Consider the following 17363-nt stretch of genomic DNA (forward strand, 5'->3'; position numbering starts at 1 on the left):
ATTTTAATATCATAAATTTTGTCATAACAGTATTTTTATTAAAGTTTGTGAGCATAAAAAATAGATACAGGGATGATTGATCAGTGGTTTAGGTGCATGCCTGCAAAGCCTAATGACTCAGGTTCGATTCCTCAGTATCTATGTAAAGCCATATGCACAAAGTGGTGCATACATCTAGAGTTCATTTGCAGTGGCTATAGGTCCTGGCACACCCATTCTCACTCATTCATTCATTCTCTCTCTATATATATATATCACTGCTTGCAAATAAATAAATAATTTTTTAGGCTGGAGAGATGGCTTAGCAGTAAAGGCACTTGCCTGCAAATCCAAAGGACCTCAGTTCAATTGCCCAGGACCCACATAAGCCAGATGCACAAGGTGGTATATCCATCCAGAGTTTGTTTGCAGTGGCTATAAGCCCTGGCATGCCCATTCTCCTCTCTGTCTGTCTCTCTCTCCCTCTCTCTCCCTCTCTCTCTCTCTCTCTCTCTCTCTCTCTCTCTCTCTCACTGTCTGTCCTTCTGCTTCTCTCTGTCTCTCAAATAAATAAATAAATAAAATATTTTAAAAGATTTAAAAAAAAATAGCTACATATGCCAGGTGTGGTGGCACATGTCTTTAATCCCAGTACTTGGGAGGCAGAAGTAGGAGGATCACCATGAGTTCAAGGTCACCCTGGGACTACATTGTGAATTCCAGGTCAGCCTGTGCTAGAGCAAGACCCTACCTAAAAAAAAAGGGGGGGTACATATAATTTCCTAAACATAGAAGGGCATATATGTAGTTTGTGGAGTCATACATAGTAAAACTACGACATGCTAGAATGAGGGTGTGGATGCTTCAGGAGGTTAAAGGAGGAAGCAGATGAGACTAAGTGCTGCTTACTGTTTTCTCTTCTTGTCTGTGTATTTGAAACATGTAATTGTTTATGTTATGAGGGCTCAGACTGAATAAAAGGAACTCATCCTACAATGATCCGTGAACTTCAGCTTGACGGTGTCAGGAAAAAAAAAAGAAGAGAAAGGGTGTTTCCGACCTCAGTCATCCCCTCTTCTATTCCTCTCTTAGGAATGTTCCTGGCTGATATCATTGAGAAATACTTCGTTTCCCCAACCCTATTCCGAGTCATCCGATTGGCCCGCATTGGGCGCATCTTGCGTCTGATCAAAGGTGCCAAGGGGATCCGTACCCTGCTCTTTGCCTTAATGATGTCCTTGCCTGCACTGTTTAACATTGGCCTCCTGCTCTTCCTGGTCATGTTCATCTTCTCCATCTTCGGGATGTCCAACTTTGCATACGTGAAGCACGAGGCCGGCATTGACGATATGTTCAACTTCGAGACCTTCGGCAATAGCATGATCTGCCTGTTCCAGATCACCACCTCGGCTGGCTGGGATGGCCTGCTGCTGCCCATCCTAAACCGCCCCCCTGACTGCAGCCTGGATAAGGAGCACCCAGGGAGTGGCTTCAAGGGGGACTGCGGGAACCCATCAGTGGGCATCTTCTTCTTCGTCAGTTACATCATCATCTCCTTCCTGATTGTGGTGAACATGTACATTGCCATCATCCTGGAGAACTTCAGTGTGGCCACGGAAGAGAGCGCGGACCCTCTGAGTGAAGACGACTTTGAGACCTTCTATGAGATCTGGGAAAAGTTTGATCCCGATGCCACCCAGTTCATCGAGTACTGTAAGCTGGCAGACTTTGCAGATGCCTTGGAGCATCCTCTCCGCGTGCCCAAGCCCAACACCATCGAGCTCATTGCCATGGATCTGCCCATGGTGAGTGGTGACCGCATTCACTGCTTGGACATCCTCTTCGCCTTTACCAAGCGGGTGTTGGGAGACAGTGGGGAGCTGGACATCCTGCGGCAGCAGATGGAGGAGCGGTTTGTGGCGTCCAATCCTTCCAAAGTGTCTTACGAGCCCATCACCACCACGCTGCGGCGCAAGCAGGAGGAGGTGTCTGCGGTGGTCCTGCAGCGTGCCTACCGGGGACATTTGGCTAGGCGAGGCTTCATCTGCAAAAAGATGACTTCCAATAAGCTGGAGAACGGAGGCACTCACCGGGAGAAAAAGGAGAGCACTCCGTCCACAGCCTCCCTCCCCTCCTATGACAGTGTAACAAAACCCGACAAGGAGAAGCAACAGCGGGCAGAGGAAGGAAGAAGGGAAAGAGCCAAAAGACAAAAAGAGGTTAGAGAATCTAAGTGTTAGAGGAGAGCAAAAACAAAATCATGTACCGGTTTAAAACTTGCAAGTGAAAGATTGTTTACAAACTTCTTGAATATTATCAATGCAGAACAGCTGTGGAGACACTGTAGCCCGAAGATCTATACCAAACGTAGTACGCTTACCATGTGACACAGTTGCATCTTGAGCAGTGACCTGCCAAGGGCAAAGGACCCAGCTCCCTGGACTCAGATTTTCTATTGCTTGGGCAGGTGGTTACTGCATGTTCCACATCCAGTCAATGCAACTTAGGACTCAACTCACGGGATACAAACATAGAGGAGGCTGCCGGGACCAGCAGATTTCCATTGCAGCCAAACGGATTTTATTTTTCCATTTTGTTGATTTTCAGAAGCAGAAAGCATCACTTTAAAAGTTTGTTTGTCCATGCAAACTATATTTGCATTCTCACATTAGTTAAGCTAAGCAGCAAAAAGAACACACACACACACACACACACACACACACACACACACACATATTTAGCCCATGTCATTTAATTGTCAGTTTCTTTGACATAAACCACATCTTCTCCACATGGGCTTCACATGGTTTGGAGATGGGTGGGGGGAAACAATCAGGTTCTTTTCAGGCTGAGGAGGACTTGCTCAGGCCAATTCCAAATATTGTGCTCGTTCAATGCGTAGAAATGATTTGCATGATGGCATGCTGTGATCAGAAGTCATGCATGAGATCCATACACCACAGGACACTACTGATCCTGTCCCCTGCACTGGGTCAGCCTTTGGATAGGACCCAGCCCTGCACCGTTCACTGTATTTGGAGAAATGGTAAGAGTCCCATACCGGCTGCAATTCTTTATGAGTTCTTAGAAGTCTTTCATACACCTCTGGGTAGGGAACATAACTAACCAATTGACCACCACCACAACCAACAAAAACAAACCCAACCCAACAAGCAGATGGATCCGTTGTGTGTATATGTTTAACAGACATCTCTAACATACAGCCATTATTGCACACTTTGCAAGATGAACTATTTAATGCTGCTCTGTCCAGTACATGAGGAGACTTTGACCCTGAATGGCTTGTACTATTAATGTCACTGTAAAACCAAATCCTAGGGCTAAAAAAAAAAATTCATTTGTATCTTGCAATATTTATGATAATTGTTTAGCCTTCATACTGAAGAACTGACACGTATTTGGGGCAGAGATAAGAGTGCTATTCAAACTAGCATGTTATCTCTAGGGGGAATTTGGGAGACCTTGAAGCAACCTTTCATTAGGGATTATGGGGTGCTCACTTCATTCAGTGTCATTTCTTTCTGTATCGTGGCTTCCTCTGGGCTCGGGTCGATCTCGAGAGGGGTTCAGACATTCTGAGCTGTCCTTTCTTGTGCAGACAGGTTGTCACAAGCTCTCACCCTCATGCTTCCTCCTGCTTCCATCGCATTCCTCCACCGAGCAGGGCTTCCCTCCCAACCCGACAGGGCTGGGTGAGGGCAGCAGTGCTGACCGGGGTGTGTCTGTGGTCGCCTCCATTTGTGAGGTGTGTAGCAGCCCCCTGAAGTACAGATGGAGCCGCCTGGGAGCCAAGCCCACTTGGCTTCTCTGTCCTGAGAAAGTGACTTAAAGCTTTCGGATGGTCCAGCTTCCCTGACACATTCCCTCTCAGCCCGCCTTGCTGTATCTGCTTAGTGATCTGCCTGTTGTCGCTGGAGGGTGGCTTCCGGGGGAGCATCGCATCTTCCATCCCATCGCCTGCTTTATGAAAGACGGTTCTTAGTCCAGGGGCATCTCATCTGACCGCCAGGTTTCAAAGCCAAGATGCTGCACTTGAATGTGTGAGGAAGAGTCTACTCGGAGAGTGAGGGCCTTAGTACAGGAACCAGATCAAAACCAAGCACTCCTGAACCATCAGTAGAGAGGACAACCCATCATCAGACACACCAATCTGCCTTGCAGTAGAAGCACTTTGGATGCAATCTCACAGTCCACTTGACTAGTTTTGCATAGAACAAACACAGCAAGTCAGTGAGCAGAGCTTTCTCTCATTGGACCGGTAGAAATTGTCTAGCTCTCCTATGCCTGCTTCTGCGGCGCCATGGTAGGGTCCATGCCATGCCTGAAACCAGCTTGGGAAGGCATGTCTCAGTGCCCTGCTAACTGCTAGGACGAATGTATAGAACCACGTACAGGCAACATTGTAAACAGCACAAAAATGGAAGCTAACGTGTGTGGTTATTCTTTTTAAGAAAATTATAAATACTGTAACATATAATTTTATTTTATTGGCATGCCTTTTGTAAATACAAATTATTAACTTATTAAATAGGAAATGGCTTCTGGCTTATGCCATTGTCATGTTTATTTTTATTTTTATACTTTTCTTTCTTCTGATAACTTAGATGCTGTCAGCCAATGTACATCCCCAACCAGACAGACAGACAGACAAAAAATTTTTTATTGCTAATGGTCTTTTCCACAACAACAACAAAATATATTTTTTCCAATGTGCAATAAATTCTAACCACTTCTATGCAAGATTTGGCTAAACTTAATAATTGTTCTTAGGTCTTGAGATGGGCAACAGCTATCCAATCCTGCTAGGTACACCAAGCACCACGCTAGTGATGTCTTTAAGCTACTAGAGCCTAGATCTGACCTTCTTCCTCCCCTAGCTACCGACAGAGCCCAGCAGGCTATCTCCTCAGTAACACACGGGCCTTGGTCTCTGACACTCCAGCTTCTTCGGAAAGAAGCCACCTCCACTCACTCTGAAGTTTCACTTTTACTTTTTACACTTTTCCCACGTGTTGTCCCTTGCCTGGTGTCCCTCCACCCAGTCGCTTCTTTCTTCACTGTCACTCACCATCCTGCTCCACACTTCCTTTGTAGTAAACGACACCATCACCAGCAGTTTCCGCCCGCAGTTAACAGGCACTGAACGGAAAGAATCCGCGATGGCGTTCCCCTACGTCCTCGCTGAGTGGGCAAGTGGCAACGCTTTGCCAAATATTCATGAAGCCAATCAAAAAGCAGCCGCAGCCACAGTATCACTGCACATATATATATATAGATATATAAATATAATATAAATATTTATTTTTTTGTAGCCGGGTCCTTGGTGCAGTATTTATATACCACAATCCACCTTTAAAAAGAAGGACAAAAAGCAAAAAGACAAGCGATGCTGTTGATTTTAAATGCAGAGCCAAAGCCACTGAGCAGCAGCTGATATGCTGCTGGTTCGTGTGTAAAACACTCTCCCCACGTTCCTTAACTTCCCTGTCGCTTAGGGTGAGGAGACTCTGAAACTTAGAGAGAGAGAGAGAGCAGGAAATGGGTCTGGTCCATGTGACCTGCTCTCCCCATCACGAAATGAGCCTCTTGGGCATCCAAACTTGGCTGGGCAGAGACAAACAGAACCCTCCATCGGAGCCCCCAGAGCCACAGTACCCAGATGGCTGCTTATTTTGCCACAACCAATGTAAACTGTAAAAGACCAGTAGTGTATTAGTGACTGCATGGAGGCCCAAGGCCGCCCTAAATGAGACATGATTAAAAAGAAAAATTAGTAAATTACTACAAGCCAAAAGGAAACTTTTTTTTTTTAATACCCTTCTTACTGTACAAGGGAAGCCTGTCCTGGTGTGTGTTTGTTGCTTGACTTTCCCAATCCTTGAGTTCTGGGAGGGATCTGGGAACTGGTACCTTGGCAGTTCTGCAGACAAGAAAGGAACAGCAAAGAGAAACCAGAGCCTGTCCCATTTCGGGCTAAGTACTACAGAGAAAAGCCAAGTCCTGACCTCCCAGGTCTCTTACGTGCCCACTGCATGTGGCACCCCCCCCCTCCAGCTGGAGCTCAGAGGCCCACGAGACCCCTTCCCCCACCCAGCCCACTTGGAAGAGCCCCCAGAGATGACCAGCCATCCAGCTGGACTGGCCTTACCTCTGCCCTGTTCACAGACATGTTTAACAAAAATGACTCCCCCTCACCCATGCCCCAAAGCTAGGGCAAGCACGGTGCCCAGCAGCCTCCACTCTGCTAGCTAGTTCTGGGCCCTGCCCTCTATCCACCCCCATAGTCAGGCCCGCAGACTGGGGCTATCCCCTTCACATTTGTGTGGGGGAGAGGGCACCCCTTAGGGGCATCCCTCGCTAGGCCATGTCTCCTGGTCCGGGAACATTCTCAGGAGGATCTTGAAGTGCCCACTCTAGTCTGCTCCAGGAGCTGCACTGGAGAGAGATGGCTGGTAGGTCAGTCCCCATCCTCGGCCCTCAGCCTAGTCTCCAGGCCTGCTGTGGGGGTGGCATTGCCATGGTTAGGACTTTGTGACTTGAGTCCTGGGCATCTTTTTTAGTGATGCCTCTTTCTTTTCTCAGATGTTGCCCAAAGTTTTGCAAAAAGCTTCGTTCATTTTCAGGTACCCCCCCCCCCGCCCCCTATAGAGAATCAGCTGCAACTAGTCAGCCAGGGGGCCATCAGGAGAGAGGAGGAAGTCTGGGTTGGGAAGGGCCCAAAGTTGGCACCAGACTGTGCTGTGGCTCAGCTCTGTGCTTCTTGGATTCCCTATTCGAGTCTGCCACGATTTCCTTCATTTAAATGCTCCTGAGACACCCCCTGCCCCTGCCCCCACTGCTGTTTGCTGTACATAAAGGCTAAGTGGGGTGGGGTGGGTGGGTGTGCACATGTGGTGTGTGTGTGTGTGTGTGAAGAATGTATATAGGTAAAGGGGAGCGTGGTCCAGTGGTTCCAGAAAAGGGACTGAGCTGTGTTCAATCCCTAGCTTGACCACTGGCTCGCTGTGTGGCCTTGGGCAAGTCACTTAACCTCTCTGTGCCTCAGTTTCCCCATCTGTAAAATGGGGATAATAATACTGACCTACCTCACAGGGGTGTTGTGAGGCTTTAACTAAATGTTTTGTAAAGCGTTCTGAGATACAGAGGCAAAGGCGCCAGGGAAGGGCAAAGTATTCTTTGGACTTAAGGAAGAAGAAATGGTACCATAAACGCTGCTATTCTGAGAGCCATTTTAAACTGCACTGCTCCAACTCCCCCACCCCACCCCCCGCTTCTCATCACCAGGACAGCAGGTCGAGAAAATGTCTTCCTTTCACTTGCTTCTGACGTTTGTGATCCTTCTAGACAATTTTCCCCTTGCTGTTTCTCCTTCCTGCCCCCCTCGACTTGTTCCCTGTTTTGTTTATGCGGAAATGGCAGAAATGCTTGAGAAATCAGAATGTATAAGTGGATTGGAAGTTTATAGTCTGAAATTTCAATTTTACTTTGTACTGTACATCTTTTTACTTTAGAATTTGCAATAAAGGGTTACGTCAATCTTGTTTTCAACTCTCCTCTTGGATTGGCCTGTCATTCTGTCATGGCTGTCACCCGCCCAGCCCCTGGGCCTAATGCACAGCCCACCGTCAGACCGCAGCCCCGCCCCGGTTTGAGTTCTTGCTGGGACCGGGTCTCTACTCAGAGGTGGCTAGGAAAGGGCCAGGCTCCAGCTGGGTCTGTAGGAGGGCTTGCTTGCGTGGCTGGTGCCCCTGCAAGAGGGCACCCCTCAAACCTGTCCTGCTCTCCCTCACTCCAGCAGGGCCCAGAGTTGGCCAGGTTCTGGTCATGTGTATTTAGCTCCCTTGCGTGCGTGCACACAGCATCTCTCCTGGATGCAAACCAAGGTCAGATGGCTCGGTGTTCAAAAGCGGACTACACCACTCAGGAGCAAGTGCGCAGTCTCCTGAACGGAACACCATCCTTGGGGTTTGAAGAATATATCAAAAGGGGGCTGGGGAGATGGCTTAGCAGTTAAGGCGCTTGCCTGCAAAGCCAAAGGATTCCCCCCCCAGTGCCCACGTAAGCCAGATGCACGTGGTGGCACATGTCTCTGGAGTTCTTTGCAGCAGCTGGAGGCCCTGGCGCGCCCATTCTCTCTACTTTTCTCTCTTAATAATTTTAAAAAGAATGTGTCAAATCGTGTATGTGTCTGCTTAACACAGTAAGTGGTGGCTCTTAGCAGAACTTCGAGAGCGGAGGAGGAAGAGGGAAAGCTGGCCAGCCTTGGGGGCACGCCCCACATTGCGAGGCTGACCCCCGCAGGCCCTGCTGGTAAAGTCCATAGCTCAGGACCTACAAGGGGCATTTCCAACCAACCATCAACGGACTGCTCCGTCCACTGGGTGTTTATTTTATTTTATTTTTATTTTAACTTTTATAGTGGCGAAGACAGCCCTCGGGCAGGGCCAGGGCCTCGCTTAACAGTTCACAGCAGCGGGTCGTGGGCCGAGCGGCAGTCTGGTCCCCCTGCAGCCCCAACCCGGGGCAGGAGCGGCTCTGCTTCCCGCCAGCCTCGCGCCGCGGCGGGCCCGAGCCGAGCGCGGGCGAGCGGTCCGGAGCCGCGGGGTGGCGCGGGGTCGCCGTCGCCGCCGGTGACCCACAGCGTGAGCACGATGACCATTACCCCGGTGCCCAGCGCCCCGACGAAGCCGGTGAGGAGGCCGAGCGCCAGCGGCCCGACCCAGCCCGTGGGGCTGCGGTTGTAGGGCGGCTGCGGCAGGCGCTCCACGATCAAGCCCAGCGAATCCCAGGGAGCGGCGGCGGCGGCGTCCCGGGCGCGGCGGGCGCGCGGGGCCGGAGCCGGGGCCGGGGCCGGGGCGGGGGCGGCGCGCGGCGGCGGCAGGTAGCGCTGCCCGAACCTGCGCAGCTGCAGCGTGGCCTGCTGGTGAAGGTTCTTGCCCAGCTCCCGCGCCACGTCCGGGCGGCCGCTGCGTCGCAGGGCCCGGGCCACGCGGTCCCACGACAGCGAGGGGGCCTCGGCCGCCAACCAGGACGCCAGCGCCTCCCGGCAGCCGTCCGAGACCTCGCCGGGCTCCTCCGCCGCCTCCCTCCTCCTCCTCCTCCGCCGCCGCCGCTCAGGGCCCGGTGGCCCCGCAGAGCCCGGCGGCGGCTCGGGCCGCGCCAGCCGGTCCTCGGAGAGCCGGGCCAGCTCGGCCTCCACGTCGGGCTCCGGCGCCTCCAGCAGAGACCGGAAGTGGCCGCACTCCTCGGGGCTCAGCAGCTCGGCCAGGCGGACGGCCGCGTGCGGGCCCAGGGCGTCCAGCGCGCGCGTCGGCGGCGGCGTCAGCGCGCAGCCCCACAGCAGCAGCAGCAGCCCGGCCCGCGCCGCCATGCCGGGCCCCCGAACGGCGCCGCGGCGCATTGTGCGCGCGCAGGCCCCGAGCGTTCCGGAACGGCCGGGCGCCCGCAGGCTTTGCAGGCTCGCAGTCACGTGTGACCCGGGGCTGGGGGCATCCTTTCGTGCCCGACTGGGACTGGATGGAGGAGGCCATGAAACGCAGGAGCCGCGACCGCCAAGGCTTGGGTGAGGCTGGCACTCCCAGGCGGCTAGAGGTCTGGGTCCTTACAGTTCACACGCCTCCTCTGACCTAAGTCCCACGAGTGCCCTGAATTTTGCAAATCCCTGTCCCTTCTAATTAGCTGACCACCCCTCTTAAGTCTTAATGTGCCACCCGCTCCCGCTCTGCTCGCTGTCATTCTCAAGACCCAGGGCTGGAGGAATAATGACTTAGCGGTCAAGGCGTTTGCCTGCAAAGCCAAGGAAGGGACCCAGGTTCGATTCTCCAGGACCCACGTTAGCCAGATGCACAAGGGGGCGCATGTGCCTGGAGTTCCTTTGCAGGGGCTAGAGAGGCCCTGGCGCGCCCATTCTGTCTGTCTGTCTCTCTGTTAAATAAATAAAATAAAAACATTTTAAAATGGTTAGAAAAAAGATCCAGCGTCCCAGATGCTCTTGTCCTGAGGATGCACCCCGTCTTTCCTATTCTCTCACACCTGCCAGCCCAAGCCCTCAGGCTCTCTGGACTAAGTAAACTCCTGCGACGTCCCCCAGCCCCATGGATCTAAATGTGTTTCCTTCCCCCCAGAAGGCCTGCTGTGGCTCTTTCGAATACTGGCCACAAGTCTTGGTTTCCATCACTGGCCCTGCTGTCTGGTGCCCCCTGGGAAACCACATACATCTCAATCCTGTCACCATAAGTACTCTCCTCAACACACTGCAGCTTGACTTCCACTGTCCGACTCCCCCCCCCATTAGACCTTGCGGTCCACCCATTATTCCCACCATAGTGGCCAATGCATAGTAAGTGTTTTTGAAAAATTGGTTGACTAAATGTGTGACTTCTTACCATGGTCTCCTGCCCACGGATATTTTCCCCACCTACACAAGAGGCTTCATTATGAAGTCCAAGCCCCCAACAGGGAACTTGGGGAGGGGGTACTCCTGGGCAGATACCAGCTGACTCCTCCAACTTCATGCCTCCCCATTCCTATCCCCACTCGATGGTCTTGTAACAAATCTGTTGGCAGCACACCCCCACGTGGGTGGTGGCAGTGATGCCATGTTTGGCCTGCATGTTTGCCAGCAGTATCCCTCCTACCTAGGAAGGTTCCTGACACACTACCACCACCTGTGGAGATCTATCGTAGGCATTCTTGGGAGAACCTGTGTATCCTCACTAGAGCACTATTTCAAAACAAGATTTATTCAACCAACTTTTTCAGTGTCTTGTGCATCAAGTAACCGTGTAGGCGTGAGAATATAATGCACCTTTACCCAGTTGTTTTTCATCTGTATATATAAATGATCTGTTTTGCAAGCCTTTCCCACTATGAGCTGAGGCTGTCCTTGACCCTTGATTTCAGTATTCTCAGTTACACGGACAATGTCTGCACACAATGGGCGCTTGCTTGAGGAAGGAGTGTGTGGACTTCCAAGGGCTGAAAGGTAGTGGTAGTCTCTGAACTCTGGAGCAATACCCACGTTCGTTTTCCATCACTAATCCTGCTGGCGGATGTCTTCCAGGAAGCCACATCACAGCTTTCTTCTTAAGCACAAGGCAGCTGCTGGCTTTGCCTCCTATAAGCCTACCGTGAGTCCTAAACAGCAGCCTGGCAGTTTTCCAAGCTCTAGAGTATTTTCGAGTTCTGATTACAGCACTCAAGGACCTGCGCAAATTGTGGATCCAAACCTTCCCAGGCAGCTCCACAAAGCTTTTTCAGCAAGTATTCCTAGTTGTTCCAGTCTCCCAGTTTCCCATGAGCTGTTAAAGACAACCTGGAGACTCAGAGATCAAGAGGAGGTGGATATTTGGCCTGTAACAATGAGCTCAGCTGTCTGCATACCCTGCCCTCTTAACCACCACCTCTTGCCACCCAGCAGGACACAAGTATGACTTCACCTTGCTCAACCAGAGCTGCTGCCTCTTCTCTTCAGCCTACTCCCCCCCCCCCCACATTCATTAGTTCATACATAGGCACACTTCGTTGTCCCTCATACTCTGGGGTCGGGGGCTACAGTGAATCAACCCTAGCTTGGAGAGTCCGCATCCAGGGGCTCTTGCATGAAACCTCAGGATCATGGAGCAGGCTGCAAAGAACACTGCAATCACCTTGTGCTGAAGGAAAAACAGACAGCCAGGGTGCTGGCAGACCTGGGTGCTCAAGTGTTCTCGAGGACTTCCCCCATCCCAGTGCTCCCAAGAATTCATCTGCATACCACATCATAGTTTTAATACTGTGTAATACTTTCTTTTAAAATACAGTCTCTTCTGAGGTAGACAGACCACAACTGCAGAGCATTGTCAGACAGGAGATAAATATGTCCATGTACAACACACAGCAAAATGAGGTAGAAATGGTTACAGCTGGAGGAGAGGATTCCCAACCCGATATGAGCAGAGGGTCAGTGTGCCCTCCCTTGCACCCCACCCCTGGATTCTTTGGTATGCCCCCCCCAATATTACCAGGGCTGCACATGCCCCATCGTCCTTCCTCCTTGCCCTTCATCCATGAGGTAGGTGCCACAGCCTGGGGGCTGTCTTCTTGTGCAAAGTTCCCAAACCTGGAGAACAGAAAGGGCCCTGCCAAGGAAGTGTAGGGGCCCTGGGGCTTGGTTCAAGAGCCCCTACCCACTTCCAAGGCTGCCGCCTCTTGAAGGGACAGCTGGAATCCCAATCCCAGTTCCCTGACCCCCACCCACCCCATACACACCTGAGAGAGCCCCCTCACCCCATGTTCACTCCCAAGGGCTTTCACAGCAACACCCTGCGTCAGTCTGCTTTGAGGTACCAAGTTCTACACTTGGTCAGCCCACTCCAGGGACAGGGTCGCGCAGCAGGGGGAGGGGAACAGAGCAGCTTGCCTTCCTGTTAGCACTTCTGGGCCAGCACCTGCCCTCAGCCGCCCGGCTCACAGCACCCTCCTCTCCAGGACAGTGGGGCAGAGTAGGAGCTGTAGGGCAGGCAGGGGTGGCTAGGGGGAGACAGAGAAGAGGGGGGGCCCCTCCTTTGGTCTCGAAGACCCAAGTTGTGAAATGGGCTGAGGGGACAAACAGCTGAAGCCCTATGAAGGGAATGGGTGGAATGGATTCTCACAGAGAAGGGCTCCCAGCCTGCCGGGAAGTGGAGGCGATGGCAGGGGAAACACCCTGCGCCAGGCCCTGCAGCTGTACACCTAGCACTCTAGGGGAACACAAAGACACTTCCTACAGAACCTTCTCCACCTAAGTGTACAGGACGCCCTGCTCACCCTTCCTCAGAGCGCCCCCCACCCCACTCTCAGCAGAGAAGGTGGCTCAGCCCCTAGTAGTCGATTTCGTATCGGGCCAGACCACCTTCATGCCCAAGGGAATCCTCTTAGTGTCGGTGGTTATTGGACACCTCTGACCAAGCAGGTGTCCAGGGAGATGACCTGAGGTCACCCGAGGCAGGAAATGGGCAAGGGCAACCCAACTTGGAGTAACTCTTCCCAGACAACCTAAAGGTGAGGGTTGGGACTCACAGGCCAGAAAGGCAGGGAAGGAGCGAGATCCACTCTCTCAAGTTCCGCTCCTCCCCTAGCCCCTGCCTGCAAGCTGGGACCTGGGGAGGAAGCCCTTAGCGATACATTCTGCTTCTGTCCCAGGAACAACAAGCTCGAGTGCGTTTGCCCTCCCCCCAAGTGTCTCTCCCTCTCTCTCTCTCTCTTTCTCTGTGATCTGGGAAGATTTGCTCCCCTTGGGTGTGGCTAGAGGACAAATGGAGAGCAGCCAAAGTCTAACATTCTTTCTAAGGTCAATTTCTTCCTGAGTTGTCAAAATAAAAACAGCAAATTCTACACATCTTACAAAAATAAGAGGTCTAAAATATTAAGCAACCTACATTTCTGGGACTTCCCTTCAAAATAAACCAAAAAAAAACTTCTTTGGGTGTTTTTTTTTACTAACCTCTTCCCCCCAAGACCCAAGGTTTCGGCCTGGTAAGGGAGGGAAGGTGGGTGGAAAGGCTCCCTACGCCCCTCTCCAGCCTCCTGCGCCAACACACTGCGGTGTGAAGGCAGGACATGAGGCAGGCAGGGAGGGGGCTAAAGCACCAGGGCTGGAAGGCACCGGGACACGGGAGCGAACTGGACAGAAAAAGAAGCACACCGGGTGATAGATGGAGGTGGGGACGGGAGGGAGGGGCAAAAGGGGACAGAAACAGCATGGGAAGATCGGTGACAAAGCGACAAGAGAGAAAACGGAGCGAATGCAGAGAAGGCGGAGTGGGGGAGGAGGGTGCCACGGAGAGCGAGGAGACAAAAGTGGTTACGGCGAGAGAGCCGGAGTCCCTTCGGCCCGGGGACCAGCCCATGTCGGGTGCGCCTGGTCTGCCCGGCGGAGATGGCGAGCTTCCCGTCCACAATAAATAGGGAAAACCTGAGTACTCGGCGTATATGGCATCGATCTGCCTGGCAGAAGCATTTTCCTTCCCACGAAAAACACCACACCGGCAGAGCCCTCCCGTCCCCCACCCCACATTCATCACTCGTTTGGCCAAGGACATTTCCCCCTAGGCGGAGGCGGAGGCGGGAAGAAGGGCGACGCGCCGGGAGGCCTCCCCACGGCCCCCGCCCCGGCGCGCCATCAGTGTCCGGAACCGTACATCTTGTCCCACTCCAAGAAAGAGTCCAGCTCCTTGGGGGAAGCCCGAGGGCCCACCTTGGCTAGAGCCGCCTCCAAGTCTTTGTAGGAGATGGGGCGCTGCAGCCCCGGGAGGCCCGCCCCGGCCGCGGCCTGCTGGCACAGCTGCCCCAGCTCGCCCCCGGAAAAGCCCTGGGTGCCCTGCACCAGGGCGGCGAGCTCCCGCTCGCTCAGCGCGCAGCCCTGCTGGGCCAGCGCCCTCTGCAGGATCTGCCCGCGGGCCGGGCCGTCGGGCAGCGCCACGTAGAAGCGCAGCAAGAAGCGTCGGCGGGTCGCCTCGTCCAGGGCCGCGGGCCGCGAGGTGGTGCCCACCACGAGCACGCCGTCGGCCCGCGAGCCGCAGCTACCGTCCAGGCAGGCCAGCAGCGGCGCCTGCAGCGACGCGCCCGCACCGTCGTCGCGAGCCGGCAGCAGCGCCTCCAGCTCGCTGAGCAGCAGCACGGCGGGCGGGCGGCGGCGCGCGGCCGCGAAGGCGGCCTGCAGGAGGCGCGCGCCCTCGGCGGCGCCCGGCGCGGCCACGCTCGTCCCGCGCAGGCGCAGCAGCGTGGCCCCCAGCTGCGTGGCGAGGCAGCGGCCGAGCAGCGTCTTGCCCGCGCCCCGGGGCCCGAACAGCAGCACGGTCCGCGGCGGGCGCGAGCCGCCGGGGTAGGCCGGGGGTCTCAGCAGGGGCCACACCAGCTCCTCCTCCAGCGCCGCCTTGACTGCGCCCTGGCCGGCCACGTCCGCCCACTGCACCGGGGGCCCGCAGTCCACCATCTTGCTGGTCACCAGCTCCAGCGCCCCCGGGTCCGCAGGCTGGGGAGGCTCCCCCGACGGCACCGCGAAGGCCCCGCGGGCGGCGGGCCCGGGGGCCCGGTCCGTGGAGAACTTTTCGAAGGGTTCCAGTTGCGGGCCGTAGACGGGGGAGCCCAAGACCTTGACTGGAACGCCTCCGCCGCCGCCGCCGCCGTACTTGCCCGACGCCTCCTCCGCGGCTGCGGGCGGCTTGGCCCGGAACCCGTTGCCCCGACACTCGCCGTTGTCCGCGGCCGGGTAGGAGGCGCCGTCGGCCGCGGGGCCCTTGGCGGGCTCGTACGCGTACTTGCGGTAGCGGCTCTCCGCGCCCTCGTCGGCCGCCTTGCGCTTCAGCGACACGCCGGCCTCGGCGCCGGGCGCAGCGGCCGCCGCCGGGAAGCCGTAGGGAGCGGGCGCGGGGAGGGGCGTGGGCGCCGCCAGCCCCGAGGGCAGGTAGGGGGCCGGGGGCGCGGCCGGGGGCGGCGGCAAGGCTCCGTAGCCGGGCTGCGTGGCGTAGCCGCCCGCCGCGTAGTTGTAGAGCGGCGCCGCCGACGGCGCGTACCCGGGCGGCGGCGGGGGCTGCAGCAGCGCGGCGGGGGGCGGCGGGGCCAGCGCGGCGCCCGTCTGCGCGCAGTAGCCGGGCGTCAGGTACCCCCCGCCGTAGCCCGCCGGGTACTCGGGCGTCGCCGACGGGCCGCCGCACGCGTTGCCGGCGTACAGGGGTTCAGGCAGGTTCCCGGCTACAACCGGGGAGCCCCCGAGGCCCCCGGAACCGCCGCCCGGTTTGGTTCCCGGCAGGCCGTCGTGCAGAGAGGCCAGGGGGTACGGCGACGGGGGCTCGGGCCCCGGCCAGGGATCTGGGTCCCCCTTGGCGCCGTTGAGGAAGGCGGCGTCGCCGTAGCCGCCCAGGGCCGGGCGCTCGTAGGGCGAGTCGAGAACCCCCGAGTATTTCTCGGCGTAGCGCTTGAGCAGGTTGGAGGCGGTGAGGGCGGAGATGTCGTCGTGGGCCCAGGCATAGTGGCAGCGCTGGCGGCTCCCCGGCGGCAGCTCCAACTTGTGCGCCGGCGACGGGGTGGTGGAGGAGACGTCCAGGTGCTGCTCTGGCCACTGGTTGAGGGGCTGGGCGTGTTCCGGTGTCCAGTGCATCTTCGACAGAGCTGTGAGCAAGAGGGAGAGGAGCTGAGGCCTTACCGGCAGCTTGCACTGCGGGCTTGGGACAAGCTGAGCTTCCAGCACCTACCACCCACCTTCCCCACTTGCCTGGGCTTCCCTCCAGCCGCCAAATAAATACCCTTTCTGACCCAGAATTAAATCTGAAAATAGTTTTCCTCGGCTCCAAGAGGGACCCAGAAATGCCATGGTTGGCCCTAATTGCACCCTGTATGCACTCAGTGGTCTTCTTGTCCCGGCCGCACCAGCTATGCCCATAGACCTAGCCCAGTGCAGGGTCAGGCTGGGAGAAGAGTCAAGCCAGGTGAGACTCCCTGCGTAACAGATGCTTGCTGCTCACCCGTATGGCTGACGTCAGGGTTTGTAAAGATTGATGCCTGCCCAAAGCTCCTGCCCTAGTGGCCCAGCAGTTTGCTATTGCTACATACTCTCTTTGCCTCAGATGCCCTGGAGTATGACCGTGCTCATCACCCTGGCAAACTACTGGCTGACCAGCAGTTCTTGGTTCCTTACCACTTGGTTCCACTGGGCCTCATGAAACCGAAGCACCAGGGCGCCAAAGCTGATTGCTTCCAGTGGCTGTGGGCCCTGGACCCTGAATGTGCTTCACCTCAGTGCAGCAGTGTTGTTTAGAATGGAGATGGCTCAGCAGTTAAAGGCACTTGCTTCCAAAGCCTGACGGACTGAGTTCAATTCCCCAGTGCCCACGTAAGGCCAGCTGCACAAAGTGGTGCATGCACCTGGAGTTAGTTTGCAGTGGCAGGCGGCCCTGGTGTATCCATTCTCTCTCTTTCTGCTTGTGAATATAAATAAATAAAAGCTTATAAAAAGAACGAATGCGCTGGGGAAGATGGGAATGGTACAAGCCGTAAAGATCACCACAGGACCGGGGTGTGGATCAGAGGTACAACACCTGGCTAACATGGTGGGATCCTGGATTCCAGTCACCGCCCCAGAGTGGAGAATAAAGTGGGTTACAAATTTGTTTGGTCATCAAATAAAGAGAGAGGTGTAATCAGACTGACTTTGCGAAATACAAAACGCCATTACTCAAAAATGTTCCTGGCATTGAACAGAGCTTTTGTTCATGGACCTTGGGAACAGCTCTTTGAAATGCAATAAACAGTGTCTTGACCTCCATACCACAAATACAGCAGAAACATTCTAAGGCTGTTTCCTACACTGTCCTCCGGCAACAGTTAAGGCCTGAACCACGAACTGC

General features: G+C 55.0%; 3 protein-coding genes across 6 annotated transcripts in view; 1 reads left to right on the top strand and 2 right to left on the bottom strand.

Moving 5' to 3' along the window:
* The window catches only part of Scn8a (sodium voltage-gated channel alpha subunit 8), a 210483-nt gene extending 205934 nt beyond the window's left edge, over positions 1-4549 (top strand). For all 4 annotated transcript variants that reach the window (XM_045151776.1, XM_045151775.1, XM_045151778.1 and 1 more), the window contains one exon: positions 1072-4549. In XM_045151776.1, the coding sequence (XP_045007711.1) occupies positions 1072-2219 (1148 nt within the window). In that variant the 3' untranslated portion in view covers positions 2220-4549. The remainder of the gene's footprint in view (positions 1-1071) is intronic.
* A 3915-nt stretch (positions 4550-8464) lies between these two features.
* On the bottom strand, positions 8465-9370 carry Tmdd1 (transmembrane and death domain 1). The gene has a single exon (XM_045152230.1). It carries the CDS (start codon positions 9368-9370, stop codon positions 8465-8467), a length of 906 nt encoding a protein of 301 aa, XP_045008165.1.
* Positions 9371-12256: 2886 nt separating this feature from the next.
* Fignl2 (fidgetin like 2) overlaps positions 12257-17363 on the bottom strand; it is a 32803-nt gene continuing 27696 nt past the window's right edge. The window contains exon 2 of the mRNA XM_045151504.1: positions 12257-16128. Coding sequence (XP_045007439.1) covers positions 14141-16117 — 1977 coding nt within the window. The 5' untranslated portion in view covers positions 16118-16128 and the 3' untranslated portion in view covers positions 12257-14140. The remainder of the gene's footprint in view (positions 16129-17363) is intronic.

The sequence above is a fragment of the Jaculus jaculus genome, chromosome 6 (genome assembly GCF_020740685.1).
Source record: "Jaculus jaculus isolate mJacJac1 chromosome 6, mJacJac1.mat.Y.cur, whole genome shotgun sequence".
Taxonomy (NCBI): domain Eukaryota; kingdom Metazoa; phylum Chordata; class Mammalia; order Rodentia; family Dipodidae; genus Jaculus; species Jaculus jaculus.